Raw genomic sequence first — 17,346 nt, forward strand, 5'->3', positions numbered from 1 at the left:
TTTTTAATTAAAACAATTGCAGCTGATATCTTTTTATTTGTGCTGTGGTCTGTATGTTTAGGCAGACACACCGATGTTGTGCGCACACATCCTCTTCCATAAGGGGAGGTGCGTTTGAGGGAGGAGGAGGAGTGGGTAAGGTGGGAGGGGGGCCACCTACAAAATAAGAGCGGGCTGCGCCGGAGCGGCAGACGCGAGACGCGCACTGGGATCCGGACGCGCAGCGTTAATTAGCTGCGGAATTATCGGATCATGAGGATTTGAAACGGGAGGGGGTAAATCGTCATTCCCCTGCAAGTTGAGCCGTCCCTCGTCTTCCCTCCGGTGCCGCCGTCATGGGGATCGACCGGCGGCGGAGAGCGTCTCTGGCTCTCACCTTGAACTTCCTCGCCCTGTTCCTGGCCGTGTCGGCGCTCACCACCAGCTACTGGTGCGAGGGCACCCGGAAGGTGGTGAAGCCGTTCTGCACCGGCCCGGTGACCACCAAGCAGTCGTTCTGCATCAGGTTCAACAGCTCCAACATCAACGACACGCGCCTGGTGCAGTACATCTGGGAGACCGGCGAGGACAAGTACGTGATGAGGAAGTTTCACACCGGGATCTGGTTCTCCTGCGAGCAGAACATCAACATGACCGGTGAGTTTGAGGCTTTTTTTTTCTTCTTTCCCCTCCCTCCTTTCTCCTGCACGGAGGAAGCACCGGGATGCTGCTGCCGGTGCCACCGGACCGGAGCGCAGCAGTGCGCATAAGACGTGCGTCACGGAAATACGCGCAACCGTGCCGTGAGGAACCCAACCTAACTTTACTATCACACATGGTGGATTTAGTCTTTAATCTCATAGAATCATGACGATTTGTTTGAATTTCACGGTTTTGTCAGTAATTTCAACTTTTTTTTTCTTTTTTTTTTCTTGTAGCCTCGCATGTTAAATGGCCAAATGACGCGTAAAATAGTAAATTAGTCTATTTTGAATCGTTTCCACTCCGGTAAGACCTTAAACTGCAATATAATTGTGATTTTATTTGAAATGTTGTTGTTTTTTTCTCATTACCAATATAATTTCGGAATCTATATGCCTGATTTATTAGAATTTTTTATGATTTTAACATTGTTTTTCAAAAAAAAAAAAAAAAAAGATTTGGAAATTCTAAAAATCTTTAGCATGTTCAAATCTATATCTATGTATAATCACTCAGATTTCTGGGATTGTGCTCAATTCAAGTACATTTTTATTCACCAACAATTTTAAATCTGCAAATCTCAGATTATATAAAATGACTATTATGAATATTGTCACCATTTTCATGACAATTATTATGGTCTATATCTAAAAAAAAAAAATTTTATTACAAATATTTGTTTAATTTATATAAAATGTATTTACATTTCAAATATTTTCAATCAGTTTAAAACATTTTTTATACAATTTAATTCTTTTTCTGCCATTATTTGGGAGAAACGTATCCTATTCGTGTTATCTTTTGTATTAGAGATGTTTATTCTTGATTGTTTAACCATGAAGAACTTTGGCAAAGAATGATGGGGAAACATGTCTCAATAAATATTCAAATAGGTGATTTTTTTTTTTTCCCACTCCCATTTAAAAGCCAAAACCAGCCCAGAAAACAATCTGTGTTATACATATTACGAGGATTACCATAATCCTTTCTGGCGGAATTGTAATGCCTCAATAAAATATGGAAAAACGAGAGGGATTACAGTCATGTTGCACCTGCCTCCAAGTGGCTGTTTCTACCTGCGTCCTTCACCGACTGTGTGCGAGGGCAGGTTTCTGGGGCAGATCCAGAACAGCAGCGGTCACCCTGCTATACAGGGAATGGATCCGGCTCTGGAGACGCTCGTGTGGGTCCCATGAAAGGCATCGTTTTCCAGTTGACAGTGGGATTTCTGGGCTCAAATGATGATATGATGAAGGAAGGGAAGAGGAGGAGGTGGTGTGTGTGTGTGTGTGTGTGTGGGGGGGGGGGGCAGAGCTCGCTACTGAACAAACACCGCAAAGGAAATCCCTTCACAGATTGGATCAAATAATCTTTTCTTTTTTAAATCACAGCATTATCTCAGGTCATAATGTCTACCTATGAAATATGATGGAATGCAGATGAACACACACACACACACACACCCTTTATCAGCAGGTTGCAGTGCTGGCTTCTGTCACCCAGTGTCAATTAATATGTCTCATTTATATTCTCTTGCAGGTGAGAAATGCAGGAACTTCATTTACGTTGCACCGTCGAATGAAAGAGGTAAGTTCCTGCACACAATCCAGACAGGAAGTTTGTTGTTTTTTTTCCATTTCACCTTCAGGAAGTCCAATATTTGTTTTACATTTAATCTCCAAAGCTAATATAGAAAAAGAAAAATCCATAAAGCTAAAACATGGTGGACTTGCAGGTGCCCTTAAATGTCACCATTCTCTTGTCCGAGAGCTGGATATCCTCCGTCCTCACTCAACGTTTGGACTGTCTGTTGTTTGCGCTAGATAATCTCCTTATCCTCAAGTGACATTTCAGAGAAGGAAATTAAGATCGTCCCACACGGTGACGAAATGCTCGTCAACACTCTTACCGCCCAAGGTCAGTCGTCTCTGCCCTCTGATTACAATCTGGAAGGAAAACCAACAAGATTAAGTTGTTCCTCACTTCAAATAGGACTATATTGTCAATGGGACATGACCACAGTTCTCAGAATTCCTTGGAATTGTGTCCCCGCAAACACTTGGAATGTTTAAACCTTTTAAATTTAAACCATCACAGGCCCTGTGTTACCATGGCAACTGTAACAAATGTATATGTTCCAGCATCATAAGACTCTAAAATTGTTTGGCCAGATTGATGGAAAACGTTGTCAATTTGACCCGAAGAACTAATTAAGCATGTATGTTGTGCCTCTGTAATGTCAATCTTTTAATTAAAATCAGTTAATAATGTTAATAATACCCCAGGGGGGGCAATTGGTTACGCAGCCAATGAAACACAAGACGGAACGCCCATGCGTGACGCCACGCATGGATAAAGAAATGAAAGCTTTTGAGAAGCTATTAAAAATACAGCAGGAGGTATCTGCAAAGATCCAGACTTGTTAACAGACTTGTGCTGCCTTTTTAAAGGTGTCATATCATAGTTTTTCCACATTTCCCATAATTGTCTTTTCAAAGTGTATTTCCCCAAAAACCCAACCTTGGTCGTGAATCTCAGCCAGTTTAGAAGTTCCTCTCCTGAGCTCTACTGAGAACAGACTGTTTCTGTTTCTGTACCTTTAAGCGCTAATGAGCCGTGTCTGTCCACGCCTGCTCCATGTCCGTTTTCCAGCTGCATTTCGGGGAGAACAAAATGGCGTCCGCTTGTAATTTTAGAGGGCAGGGCTCATCTACCTGTGGGAGGGTTGAAGTGAGTATCCACTACCAGAAGGGAGTGGTTATTTCCCCTCATGACATCATGAAGGGAAAATCTCAAAATTGCCCCTTATGAGCACACCTTCGTTGGCGAGCAAGTGAAAGAGATGACGGACTTTCTTCACTTATGGAGCCTCATACAAAGACTATGGGCAAAGATTATTGTTAGAAAACCATTATAAAGTGAATTTCACATAAAATGGGACATTTTTAAAAGTGGGCTACCTTGTTGCACCCAAAGTTATGCAAAGTCATCGGAATATAACGGCTGCAGTTGACATTGTGAATTGTTTTTCACACCAGAAAGTATCATTCCAATTGGCTTTATGTTGAGGTTGTCATTTTTCATAGTAATTGTTTTGTTTTTGTGGAAAATATAGACCTTTTCATCACGTATACACAAAAAGCTTTAAATGCAAAGGTTATTATGTCGACATTTTACCGGTCCAGCCCACTCAAGATGAAATCGTGCTATATGTGGACCGTGAGCACAAATGTTTTATAGCCCGGATCAAAACCCTCACTGTTGCATTGTTTTCATGGTGTATCAGTGTGGTTTAAAGAGATTTTGAGAAAATGTCCTCTTTTAACCCTTTCATCCACCTCCTCCTCCAACCAAAATGAACCATCTTACTCCTCTATGCATCTGGAGGAGGAGTGAACTCTCATAATCAGCTACGCCGCCAATCCAGTCCTTCTCTCCACCCAGCTTCCCGTTAGACATTAAAACATCATTTAGCGTTTCAAGCAGCTTTCAAGTTGGGAGAGAGTCGATAGAAAGCTCGGGTTCCCTGCCTCAGGCGAATAAATGTTTCTCTTTTGCGTAATTAACACATTTGAGCAAGAAATCGTTGGCGGGGTTGGTGACTCTACAGGGCTGCAGATGAACTGAACACTCACACCGCGAGGCAGTAAGTAAAGTAGAGTTCGTGTGAATCAATCACTCAATACAGTCTCATCCCACGTAATCTGCTCCCCCGGGCCTCGTCCTGCACTGATACCTGCCTCTCGCTGCAGCCTGGTGATGAAAAAGACCGGCCTATTGGCGAATGAGCAAATGTTTCTGCATATTGGTCATATTTTCTCCCTTTTGAAGAAATGTTCCCCTTTGCAAAGTAATGCAAGTTGCCCTGTTGTCGTCGTGTTGGGCGCTATGTCTCCCGCTGGCTACGCCGGTGAAAGACGTCATTCGTGCCCGCTCGAAACCATGAGGCAATGTTTCGCAAAATTGGCGATTCCAATGATTTGAGACGCCACTGGTTTGGCCAAAACGTAACCAAACGACACCTCTGACAATGTTCGATATCGTCATTGTGGTAGGATACGAGTAGGGTCTGTTTTGTACTCCTGCTTGGTGCTTTAGAAAATATGTCATTGTTTGTATATGGTTACCATGACAACAAAGGTGCTGTTTATTGGCTCTAAATCTCAAACAATTATAAATTTTTGCTGTTAAAAGCCTTAAAAACACTGAGAAGTAGCAGATGGGATTCTTATGAACCAATAACCGTTCGATTGACTGTTTTGATTAATTTTACTGGTTTAAATTCTAATTAATCACCGTTTATAAAGTAACTGTCTCTGTGACGATGAATGCTAAAGGAAGGCAAATTAAGTTTTTCTTCAAAACCTAAAATGTCTTTGCTATAAACCTTTTCCCTTTTTTTTTTTTTTCTTGGATTTAACCACTAACCCATGTGGTGCTGTTAATTTTGACCCAATCTGACCCCCGCCAGCTGTCAGAAATACCTACTTGAGCCTCAAACACGGTTTAATCTGTAGCCCAAAATAGACCTCAACCAATGCACCATTTCTTGTTTGTCACCCTTAAAGTGTGTAAATGTACCTGTACATTTGCTTTTAAAGATTAGAGCCAGTTTACCTGGAGCTGAGTGCTTCCGGCACCACTTAACGGCGGAATAACGCGTTGCTTGATTTCACCCTTTGCCATGGGATTTGTCTCTGAAAGGAAAAGCATTGAGGAGGAAAGGGAAAAAAAAGAATCCTTATCCGTTAATCCTGCCTCCACACCACTGGTTCCCCCCACTCCCCCCCCTCCACAACTGAACAATTGATAATGTGCATACGTAAATCGCTAAAATAATCCAAAATATGGGCAACAGTTTGGAGATGAGTCAACTCCACGTCTACCTCTCGTCAAGGAGGGTTAAAAAAAACAACACGAAAAATGGATAAAACAAAACTGCTGACGCTTTTCGATGCTGCTTTGCGATCAGTTCGAAGAGCGTCTTCGCCTCCAGTTTCAGCTGCAAGCCACTCGCGAGAACGACGAGTCCTATGAAATGAGCTAATTGCAGACACTTTAAGGGCCTTAAAAGCCCTCCGATAACATTTTCTAATCCATTTCCAACTGTCTGCTCTTAATTTCATTGGCGAAACCTGCACTGGAGTGTAAAATTCAATTAAGTGGGACTTTTTCGTCGCTGATGGATGTAACGCTATTCATAATTCATACAGGGGATATTTTGGGTAACCGGCGCATTAGTTTTAACGCACACCTTGTGATTAATTAACCACACAATAACTGCGTGCCCTTGGGTGATGTACGGGGAATTACTCTGCAGCTTACGGCTCCTTCTTTTTTTCCTTTTATTTCCTTTTTTTCTTTTTTTTAAATCCGGTGATATTTGGGCCGACCATGTGCGCCCACCTGAGATCGGAGGTGTTGAGTCCCCCTGACGGATCACGTACCCTCCCTCCGTCTGTGAAGGTTAATGATATGGGTGATAGGGGTCACTGGTACATCCGTCTCTGCATAATCCTCCACTTTTCTTTCTCGTTTCTGCCTTTACCTTTGCTTGCCCGGACTCTCCTTCACTCCACCCCCCCACCACCCCCCCACACCAACCGCCGGCCAGCCTTCCATCATGCACTCAACCATGTCCGTCCTCTTCTCCATAACATGAATAAGTCTCTGCCTCGCCTCCCCTCCGTCCTATTTGCTATTCCTTCGCCATAACCGGACTCTCTCCCACAGGAGTGCTGTGGCTGTGCATTGTTGCCGAGTGCCTGTACATCCTCCTGCTGGCCACCGGGGGCATCCTCATGTCCATGGAAGTGTGTCACATCGGAAACGTCATCGACGGCCTCAAGCTCAACGCCTTCGCTGCCATATTCACGGTGCTCTCAGGTCAGACTTGTCTTTCTGTAAACATTGTATTCCAACAGTGCCGTGGCCTTATTTAGAAGAAGAAGCCAAATGTACGATTAGTTTGACCACTTTATTAAAGCGTGGTCGTCGCTACGCTGACGGGCAGCTTCTTGTTCCAGACCGATCATAGTTTGTTGAGTAGAAGGTGTGAGTGAAGTTTCTTTGAAAATGAGTACGAAATGCTGAATGGTTGCTGCGATTGAACCATGTTGACGTTCAGATTTGGGTGGAGGCGATGGGTCGGGCGGTAGAGCAGGTCATCCAGGGACAGACCTAGAAAAAAAATCATGAGGTCAGCCATAACTTTTATTTGAATTCATTGCTGCCAACTGAGGTGGTTGTTCAGCACATGAGGCAGGTTGCAGGTTGGATCGCCCCCCCATGTGTCCGCCTGTTGAAGTGTCCATGAGCAAAACCCAAACTGCTCCTAATGAATAGATCGAGCATGTGATTAACAATGTTATGTGCTTTGTTAGGTGGTAATCGGTGACAAAGTGCTTTCATTAAAGTCAATTTAATGGATGAAAACAATTAAATTGTGTAAAAACGCCATAAGTGAATGTAAGAAGGTTGTCCTGCTTTGAAAAAACACAAATATTTTCTCTTTGCTGTTTGCAAACAATGATAAATTGTATTCTATTTTACTCCATCTGATCTCATCTAATGGCCGTCTGTATTTTTAAGTCCTTATCCCCACCAGAAGAAAGTTGTGATTCTTTTCGGAGACTTTTCACCGACTGCAATCCGACTTAAACTTTGAATCAGAGTTGCATCAGTATTGGTAATACCAGCTTCTGTTTTACTTCATATTGGATCAGAAGAAAGAAAGAAATAATTGATTTCTCTCATTTTGATGTTACTTAAAAGAAACTCACTGATAAAAGAAAAGTGACTTTTATTCTTCAGTACACGAGAAGTCAAGCAGAAACGAGTCACGAATTGGCAAAATAAAGATTTTATGACTCAGTTTTGTTCCGATTTAATCTTTACTGTCATCTCAATTTACACTGAGTCACTGGCAGTTTTTTCATTGTGCTCGTTTCCCATTCGATAAAGACCTCACAGAGACACCCTGAGGTCTTGGCCTATGATGGAATGTAACAAGTGAACTCCTTTATTTGTCACATAATTATACAGAGTATATTATGCAGTGAAATACTTTCAGTACATGTTCTGCACAGAAACAAGAGCTTTTATATGACAAAATGGCACACTATATGACAATATTTACAATAGTATAGAAAATGCACACAAAAGATAAATGGATGAATATAAGTAGACCCATGTTAATAATGCCAGTACACAGTATATACAAGTCTATTTTTCTCGGTTCAGCAGGCAGACGGCCTGAGGGAAGAAGCTCCTCCTCATCCTCTCTGTGTTTGCCTTCAGGCAGCGGTAGTGCCGCCCTGCTGGCAGCAGAGAGAACCGTCTGTGGCAGGTGTGGGTGGGCTCACTCAGAATCTTCCTTGCCTTTAACCTGCTTCAACAACAGTGGATGTTTGCGCGGTCATTTCACAGATGTTTCATCGATTTTGAAGGCTTTAATCGGAACAGGAGTCAACAGCTCAATGAATCTCAAAGCACTAATAACTTGCATAGAATATAGCTTCATAGAAGAAATGGACAAAAGGCATCTTTTGTGGCGGAAAAAAAAATGGGTAAACCAAGAGAGAAGGAATTCATCATTACGGGATATAACAGTTTTATGAGGTTTAGAAGCAGCTACCATTTCCCCCAACTCTACTTTCAGCTAAGTACTGACCAACACTATGCGGGTCCTGATTAGTTTAAAAAAAAATGTTTTACCAATTGAGTCTTCAGCTGTGCTCCCTCTCTGGCGTCCATCCAGAAACAACCCCCCCCCCCCGAGAAGCTTCCCAGCCAGTTTGCCGTCTGCCTGCCTCTCTCGGCGGAGGAATTAACGGTGACCTTCCCTCTAATCCACTCCGTGAAAGTGATCTCGACCACCGCAGCTCTGGGCAGTGAATCGGCGGCGACACGCTCGCCTCAAACGGCAGCGGGGGGGCGGGTCGAACGCGAAGCATTTCTCAAGGAAGCGCGTGCAGCATGAATGGAAACCCCCTGTGTGCCGTCGCCCGGGTCTACAGCCGCACTTCAGCCACACTTCTTTGATGTCGAAAGTTGGTTACATGCTGCGCTGCACCTGCTTTTATTGGGAATTTCTCAGCAACGGCGAGGTGGCTTTTCAATTCGCACATATCACGGACCGTGTAAATCCTTCCACTGCCTCTCTACAGTCACAGCCGCTGAACGTCGTCTTTACAGCGCGAGCTCGCGGCCAGACTGTTCTTCTAGTTTACAACGGCATTAAAAAAAAAAGCATCTCGTAAAGACAAAGATGTTCACTGGTTTTTACAAGCTGCGGGCTTTTGGCAGGCATCAGCAGGTTCTAAAAGAACTAATTTCCTTGATTTAGCGAACGGATGATTCTGCAGAGAGAGATCAAGAGAGACTCGGTTGGTTCTCATACTGGATTAGAAGAGTTCATCTGGAAACGGGAGACAAGAGTTGAAAAATGCTTGGCTTGTGGTGCGGTGCTTAGCACTGGTAAATTATACCGGGAATGTCATTGGCTCAAATCCAGGCTTTTTTACCCACAGAGTCCACATACAGCCTAATTTCATCTTTCGTAGAGCGGACATGTAAAATAGTGCCATAATAGGCAGAGTATACATGATTAAAATGTTTATATTTTTGCAAACACCAAACTAGAATGTGCACTCGGTAGAGCACATACCTTGGTTAACGCCACATTTCTTTGTGGACCCGAGTTGGCATCGCCAGCATGGTAGCCGTTAGCCATCGAAGCTAACTAGCCTGTCAGGCAGCAACATCACTATGCAAAACACTGAGCGGGGTCGAATGGATAAACCACTACCAGAATGCACTCTTACCGCTGTTTCTGGATACTTGCCGCACCGAGATATTGATAGCAGCAATGTGCTAACAGGCGGCGAGCAGCGGTTTCCGTATAGTGTTGCCAGATTGGGCCATATTTTGTTTACGTCAGGTGGGGAAAAAATACATTTACATTTACATGTACATGCAACGTCGTGGTTTGGGCTTGTTTTATTGGAATGGGTGGGTTCTAAGATGTGATTGGGCTGGAAACTGTCAATCTGATCTGGCGACACTGCTTCCGTGCTGCAGTCCTGACTGGCTGATGGTGCATCGCGGAGCTCCTGTGTCACCACAACAACGTAAATATCTTGCCTCTCCAGGAGCTGCTCGATCCCAAAATCTAATCGATTGGCCCTTCGATGATCGATTGAGTCGATTCAACTATATTCATATAGCACCAAATATAACAGTCATTTCTCTGTGCTCTTTAGAGAGAGAAACTCAACAAAGTCACATGAGAAAGTGAATTTGGAATGGAAAAACTCCCTTGAGCAGGAAGAAACCTTTTGCAGAACCAGGCTCAGAGGTAGAGTGAGGGGATAGAGGTGAGAAAGGGATAAGAATGACAGACGGATTCATCCATACATGCATACAAACCAATAAATAAATACACACAGACAAAAACATCACCGGCGAAGGTTAAGGTAATAATTGCTATGGCAAATTACTACAATCTCAACATGAAGCAAAGTTTAATCTTCGCTTTTCCAAGATGGCGTACATCAGAAAGACGGACATTGGAACTTGTATTTTGGCTGTTTGTGTTGACTTGAGTTGAAATTTGCCAGGAAATCCTGTCCATTGTCTGCATTTGGCTTGTCATCTGCTCATTTAGGTGTGTGAACAGTTAACAACCCCTCTACCGCTATACCCTTTATAAACAAGTGGGCTTATTGACCCCCCCCCCCCAGTAATCTTCAGAATCGACCTGTGGGTTTCATGTTCGGAATCACTGGTATAGAAGATACCAGAGCTGACGTCAACATTTTTGATGTTGTTTATTTTTTTATATATATAAACCATTGACGTGCAGGATTTTTGTGAAGGTCCTTTGAAGGATTGGTTGATCATCCGTCAGCCTGGAGTGTTGTCGTCTTTCCTTTGCAAGCTGACTGATGTTGAGCCCTCCTGCCGCTGAAGCCTCCTCGAACGTCGCCTCGTCACGGTCTTCACTTACGAACCTCTTGAACTCGTCTGCGTGTTATTTATACGCCACTCGTCTGTCTGGAGGAGGTGAAGCTTCCAAAGTTTGCATAAAAACGTCAATTCGATCTCGGATTTTCTCTTTTTTTTTTTGTATCGTCTGCTGCATTGTCGTCCTTCTCGCCTGCGATATTGCCACGGCTTCAGTGTTTCAATGACAAAAGGCATTTAAAAGTTTTGGGTTTTGTTTTTTTTAATGGGGTGAACAGATTGAGAGCGGCCTCGGTAATGAGGTCCGGAGGAACAATGAGGAACCAGATTAACCTTTATTACAGCTGTCAATCAGGCGGCGGATGATGAGAATTTATGAAGAGGATGTGCGTAGCGAGACGAGTGCGTGTCGGAGATACGGAGACTTCAGGATGAACCGTATGTGTTCAGGAAACCAAAATGATGATTTTATAGGCAAACAAACCCCCTGGCCATGTTTTTTTTTTTTTAACAATAGATATAGAAAAAAACAATCTTTGTACAAGCTGTAATGAAAAATGTAGCTGGTGCAGATATAATAGAAAAAGTCAATTGGTGGATCTAAACAAACCTCTATGATCAGAACGAAACTTTTAATAATTTTTAGAAATCAAGTCTATAGAATAATCAATACCCTTTGCATGTCAGACCATTTAAAAGAGATGAAGATTGATGGAAAATGTTTTGTTCTGGGTTCAAACCTGTTGTCCAGTGGGTCTGTTTACAGGAAGAAATTAAAACGTTTTTTATTCATTTTTATTTGCTCTGAAATGAGACGTAGGTCCCATTTACACAACATTTCAAGTTAAAAATGCATCGTTTTGGCTTTCTCATATTGCTTTTACACAGCAACGTTTTCAAAGCAATGTCTGTTGACAAACTTTTTTGTTCTTTTTTTTTTTCTTCCAGTACAGTAATTATTTGTTTTGAAATCGCATGCAGGAACTCTGCTATTCCATGGAGTTTGGTTAATCCTGCTGCCCCCTAGTGGCCGCCGGTCACCACTGCTGTGTTGACACTAACTCCAGCTCCTTGCGTGTCCCTGCTGAGTGTTGCGGGCGCAGGAAATCAAAGGGTCGCAGGAAATCAAAGGGTCGCATTGACATTTATTGACTTTGTGTGGAATAATCCGACCTTGTGTGGAGAGAACACGCCTCGCTTCCACATGACAGAACGTGCGAGGAAACTGTGATTTGTTGGGCTTGTCCCGACACAAAGCCGCCGCTGATCTGCATAGCATTACGATAATGCCCCACTGGGACATTTTTGGGAATAAACATAAGCATTGATAAGGATGAGATGGGACTTTTAGGTTTTTTTCCCGCTGGATCCGGTGCAGTCATGTCCAATCTGGGGATTTGAGGCGTTTGGGGGGGGGGGGGCTTATGTAGTAATCCAGTTGCGTCAAAATATTTTTTTCCCCCTTTCATGTTCCTGCTATATTTTGTGAGCGATGAGGAGCCCGATGTGAGGTGCAGCTGAGGATTCTTGACCTGGAAAAGTCAAACAACATGAGTGATAAAAGCATAAGACGGAATCAAGATGATGTGCAGAAGGAGAAGAGGAGTGGAACCCTTCCACCTAAATCAGGTCCATTTGGACTCATTTCCCACTGAACAGAAACACAATGGGAGCCGCAAAACCCTTTTGACGTATAAATGAAGACAACACTGCATATATTGATTGCAACCTCTATTGGACGTTAAAAAAAACACACAAAAAACTGAGGGATACCTGATCACCTGATCATTAAAAAAAATAATAAATTAGAAGGGGATTAAACAAAATTGTGCCTTTAAAAGTCACAAAATCTCATCAAAATAAATCAATTAAATATTGAGAAAATAAACTTGGCGCTATGTGTATTTGTCCACCAGTCAGTGTTGCCTCGTCCAATATGGTGTCAGGATGAAAATATCAATTCACTTTTGATGTTTATTTATTTCATTCATTCATTGTAAAAAAGAAAAACTTGTATACTCTGCCCCTTCATCTCAATTAATCCTCCCCATTGAAAATTAACAGCAAATTGTAAACAAAATTTCCGTAAAAGTCAAAACGTTTATTTTATATAAATATGAAGTTATTTCATTGAACTTCTATAGAGTCCTTGTTTGTACCGTGTGTTTTGCAATGTTTTGCATCCTTATCAATGAGGAATCAAGGATAAATACTGTATATAGAAGTGCATATGAATTAATATTCTTTCACACAACACGTATGTTCTTTTCGCTTTGCAATGTATTTGTTCATCTGTATTTTTGTTTTTTGCCAGCACTAGTCAGTTGGCTTTACCCAGCTGGCCTAATTTATTCCATTTCAACATTCAGCCCATAAAACATTCAGTGATACACACACACTATATATATATATATATATATATATATATATATATATAATGCTGTCACCGAATATCACCATCCTTATTTAAACCAGTGAAACGAGCCAGTTTCATTTACATTTTCTGTAAGACTCCTCCAAGGTTTCATCATTAGCGACGTCAAAGTGACGTACCGAAAACCTCGTTTCTATTATTTAGCTGCAAGACGTGATGGCGGTGAAAAAGGACGCGCAGTACTCTCCACCCACCCCCCCCCCCCCCCCCCCCCCCCCCCCACCCGTTCTGTCATTGACTGTTTTGTCTTCACCTGCCAAACGCAAACACTCTGAGATTGGACGCGTCTGCCATATTTATGTGTCGTTCGGCCGGCGTGCCAGTTGATCCCATTTTGTGCGTCCGGAGCAGAGGCCTGTGATTCATGTGCTTCTAAATGACTCCGCAACACCAGCTGAAATTTCACTGCAAGATTAATTCCTCCAATCTCATCAACGGGGAAATAAATAAATAAAACTACATGTGGCCAGAGTTTCTGTAAATTTCCTTTTGTTTTATCCCGGCTGAGTGACGTCAAAATTCTGCGGTAATTCAGACACGGGTGAGTGTCCAGCGTGTCTGCTTCCAAACCGGCAGATTGCACTTCTTATACGTCCCCCTCGCACTTTGAATTGGAGACGCGTTTAATGGCGTCGTTTGCAGCCGAGTTGTCGGGTCGGAACGTGGCCAAAAGGACTTGAGCGTCGGGACTCTTTCCAAGCTCCTTTTAGATTCTGCGGCGTTAACTGACTGCAACTTTAAAACCTCAACCTCAACCTTTCAGTAAAGAAGTGTGGCAGCACTTGACGCTCATATTTTCTTCATATTAAACCAAATATATAAAGTATGCAGGTAAGTTTATGGCATCTACTATTATTACATTTCTTCTTCTGTTTGCTCTAATCACCATTGTCGTGTAAGCGGGGGCCTTAAACTAGATCTGATGTCCACAGACATGTTGTTCCATAATATTGGTGGTTAAAATGAAAACGGACGTTGTTTAACAAACGCATAGAATGTAAAATACCAGAAGACACACGTGGTTTTAAAAGATCATCCAGCGAAGACAATGTTGCATGTTAATGAATCCAGGTTTGTTTTTAACAAACTGTAAATGTGCTTTTCCACCGTTTGTCACATTCATCCTTTCAAATGGCGACGGCTGCCATGCAAGGAGCTCCTTCCAAGCCATTGGGGGTTCAGTGTTTCGGTCATGTTCACCGGAGGAATTGGGGAGTTGAACCTGCAACCTTGTGACCGATAGATTATGTACTCTACCGTCTGAGACACATCTGCCACTATGTACTCAATACAGTGCAATGAAAGCATGGATGAGGACTGCAGCATCCCAAAAAGGACAGAATGAATTGTATCTTCATCAGATATGTTCAATATTGAAAGTATAAATATTGAAATTAATGCGGCGACACAAGAACTTTACCCAAAGTTTTTCCAACTCCAGATTTTTCTCAAATCTGGAGTTGGAATCCTTCACAGAGGACAGAGATAAATCTCGAGTCATCAAAGGGGAACAAGATCAAATTCAAGGAGGGAGCAATTTGGACTAGTTATCTTATTTAATTCATTTCAGAGATTTGAGACCATCGAGCAGCGAGACGAGCTGTAAATGACCTCTGGGTGGAACATCTTCGGTCTTGACACCAACATGATGGGTTTCATTTCCGACGTGTGTGTGTGTGTGTGTGTGTGTGTGTGTGTGTGTGTGTGTGTGTGTGTGTGTGTGTGTGTGTGTGTGTGTGTGTGTGTGTGTGTGTGTGTGTGTGTGTGTGTGTGTGTGTGTGTGTGTGTGTGTGTGTGTGTGTGTGTGTGTGTGTGTGTGTGTGTGTGTGTGTGTGTGTGTGTGTGTGTGTCACCGCTGCGACTCCACAGCTTCCTTCACCTTAAGCCACACTGCCACCCGGTGGTGTCTGATGGGACCTGCACCGGAGATCCGCGCGTGTGTGTGTTCAGGTCTTCATTGCTTCCTCTTCTCCGTGCCTGCAGGTCTGCTGGGCATGGTGGCCCACATGATGTTCACCACCGCCTTCCAGCTGACCGTCAGCCTCGGCCCGGAGGACTGGAAACCTCAGACCTGGGACTACAGCTGGTCGTACATGTGAGTCGCAGCGAAAGATGGCAATATCTCCTCCTTTTTTTCCTTTTAGGATTTTTCTCCAAATGCATAATTGACACAATGTCGAGGGCTCGGTTCATGTTTCATTTCTATTCCATTATAGTCCAGTCTATTCTGATCTAGTCTATTTATTCTATGTTTTAATGTTTACGGCCTTGTAGAAGCCAAATAAGGGAAAGTGGGTTTGTTAATGTGACCGCGGTCTCGTGGCCCATTTCATAAAGCTCAGATGATAAAAGAAAAAAACCCAAAACAAAGTAACTTCCCTTGAAACTTTCCTCTCTCGGCGTTGATGTAGAAGAGAGATTTAAACTGCAGGACTCATTGCCTGTTATCGGCACAGTTTGAATTCTCCACAGGTCTCATAGGCGAGGCCCTCGAAACTCTCCAAATCACTGTTTTATGGACAGATGAGGAGTAAAAAGAAACCGCTGACTTGCTGGTCTTTTATTGACAGAACAGCGGGGCGAAGTCAGAAATGTATACGCACTCCTATCTGGTACAAAAAAAAATAAAAAATCCCTTCGGTCTCACTTTCATCCTGCCGACACAAAAACACCCAATGCAGCAATATTCTGTTAAATGTCTCCCGTGTTTTCCCTCAGAAGTGAACTTCAAGTTCGCAAAACTTTCTTAACCAACCAAATGGGCTTTGACTGTGGTGTTCAATCAATTTATCCATCTGTCTGTCATCAAAACTACTGGCGGATAAGATCAAGGTACATCGTGGATGCTTATTTAACACCTTTCTACCCATTGTGTCATTATATATCAAATCTAAAACCAACAGATCGTCAACAGTGAAGCTGAAAGTGGTTTTATTGTAATCCGTGGTTGATCCGTCCATTACGGGTCGTCTGTTTGGCTGTACAATGTGCTTCATCCGGTTCAGGTTCTACGCCATCCGCTGTACTCGTCATTTTCCAAAAGTGCACAAAATGAATTTGTGATTATTAAATGCAGTTATTACATTTTCTAATATTTTATTTTCCAAAGCTACTTCGATAATGTAACAAGCAGCCAATAACGATGCAACTTTTTAAAAAAATGAGATAAAATAAATATTGGCAAAAATGTTAAAATATCTGCTCATTGGAATATCTGCAGGCAACAAAAACTAACAAAGTAAACCAATAAATAAAACACTGGATAAGATTTTGGTGAAATAGTAACTTTTGTGACCATTTTGGCTTCGTTTACAAGTGAAAGCGAAACATTTTAGGAGTCTGTTTAGATGACAACAATGCTTGGAGCCACTGAAAACACAATTATTTAAAAACTGCTCCCAAGGTGGAATTTTTAAAAACGCCACGACTCCATCTCCATGGAAATGGGGGATAATGCAACTTTACTGAAACGGTGCTAACGGGCCAATACGTTTCCATGGAAACTTGACCCCGTTGTCAAAAGTCCACGTTGGCTTGAGTAACAGAGTCTCTGTGTCTCCGTCCCTCAGCTTGGCGTGGAGCTCCTTCACGGCCTGCATGGCGTCGTCGGTCACCACCATCAACCGCTACACCAAGACCATCCTGGAGTTTAAGCACAAGCGCAGGAACATTGAGAAGAACCTGAAGATCAAGCAGAAGCTGCTGGAGCTGGACTCTCCGGAGCAGGTGTGGGACATGTACATCAGCTCGGTGCCCAGCACGGCCGAGGAGCTGCTGGACCTGTCATCCAACGGCCGCAAGCTCTCCAACGCCTCCATCTTCCTGGACCTCAACGACCTGCCCGACCCGCAGGGGGAGGAGTACTGCTAGAGGGGCGGGGGCGGGGGGGGGGCTTCGGAGCGTTCGGGCGTCACCGCCAACGTGGTGCAAATGCCGTGAGCGACGTGAGACCACTGCTGAGACCTCCCGAAGGGAAAACATCCAATTAATTACGTGCAGTAGAATTTCTGATCACGAATTCTGGTTCTCTTTTAGGCCCCGTTGACGCGACAACATTTCAAGTGAATACTACCTTTTTTTGCGTATTCAATTCATTTTCAGAAAGTTTTCAAAACATATGTCCGTTTACAAGGAAACGACAGAAACACTGAAAGTGTAGTTGACATGCCAGGCCAAAAGTCGGCGCTGTTGGGTGGGGGGGGGTCGTTAAACCACACATAGGTTATAAACATAAATAACGGCGAGTCCACAGACATCCGTATGGA

General features: G+C 43.1%; 1 protein-coding gene across 1 annotated transcript; it reads left to right on the forward strand.

The window, feature by feature from the left end:
- Positions 1-335: 335 nt before the first annotated feature.
- gsg1l2b (gsg1-like 2b) lies at positions 336-16,951 on the forward strand (the record flags this gene model as incomplete). The annotated part of the gene is made up of 5 exons (XM_080517853.1): positions 336-636; positions 2,221-2,268; positions 6,415-6,567; positions 15,065-15,176; positions 16,651-16,951. The coding sequence occupies 5 exons, from the start codon at positions 336-338 to the stop codon at positions 16,949-16,951; spliced, it is 915 nt and encodes a 304-aa protein (XP_080373979.1).
- Positions 16,952-17,346: the final 395 nt, after the last annotated feature.

This window comes from Blennius ocellaris (genome assembly GCF_963422515.1).
Source record: "Blennius ocellaris genome assembly, chromosome: 21".
Classification (NCBI taxonomy): Eukaryota; Metazoa; Chordata; class Actinopteri; order Blenniiformes; family Blenniidae; genus Blennius; species Blennius ocellaris.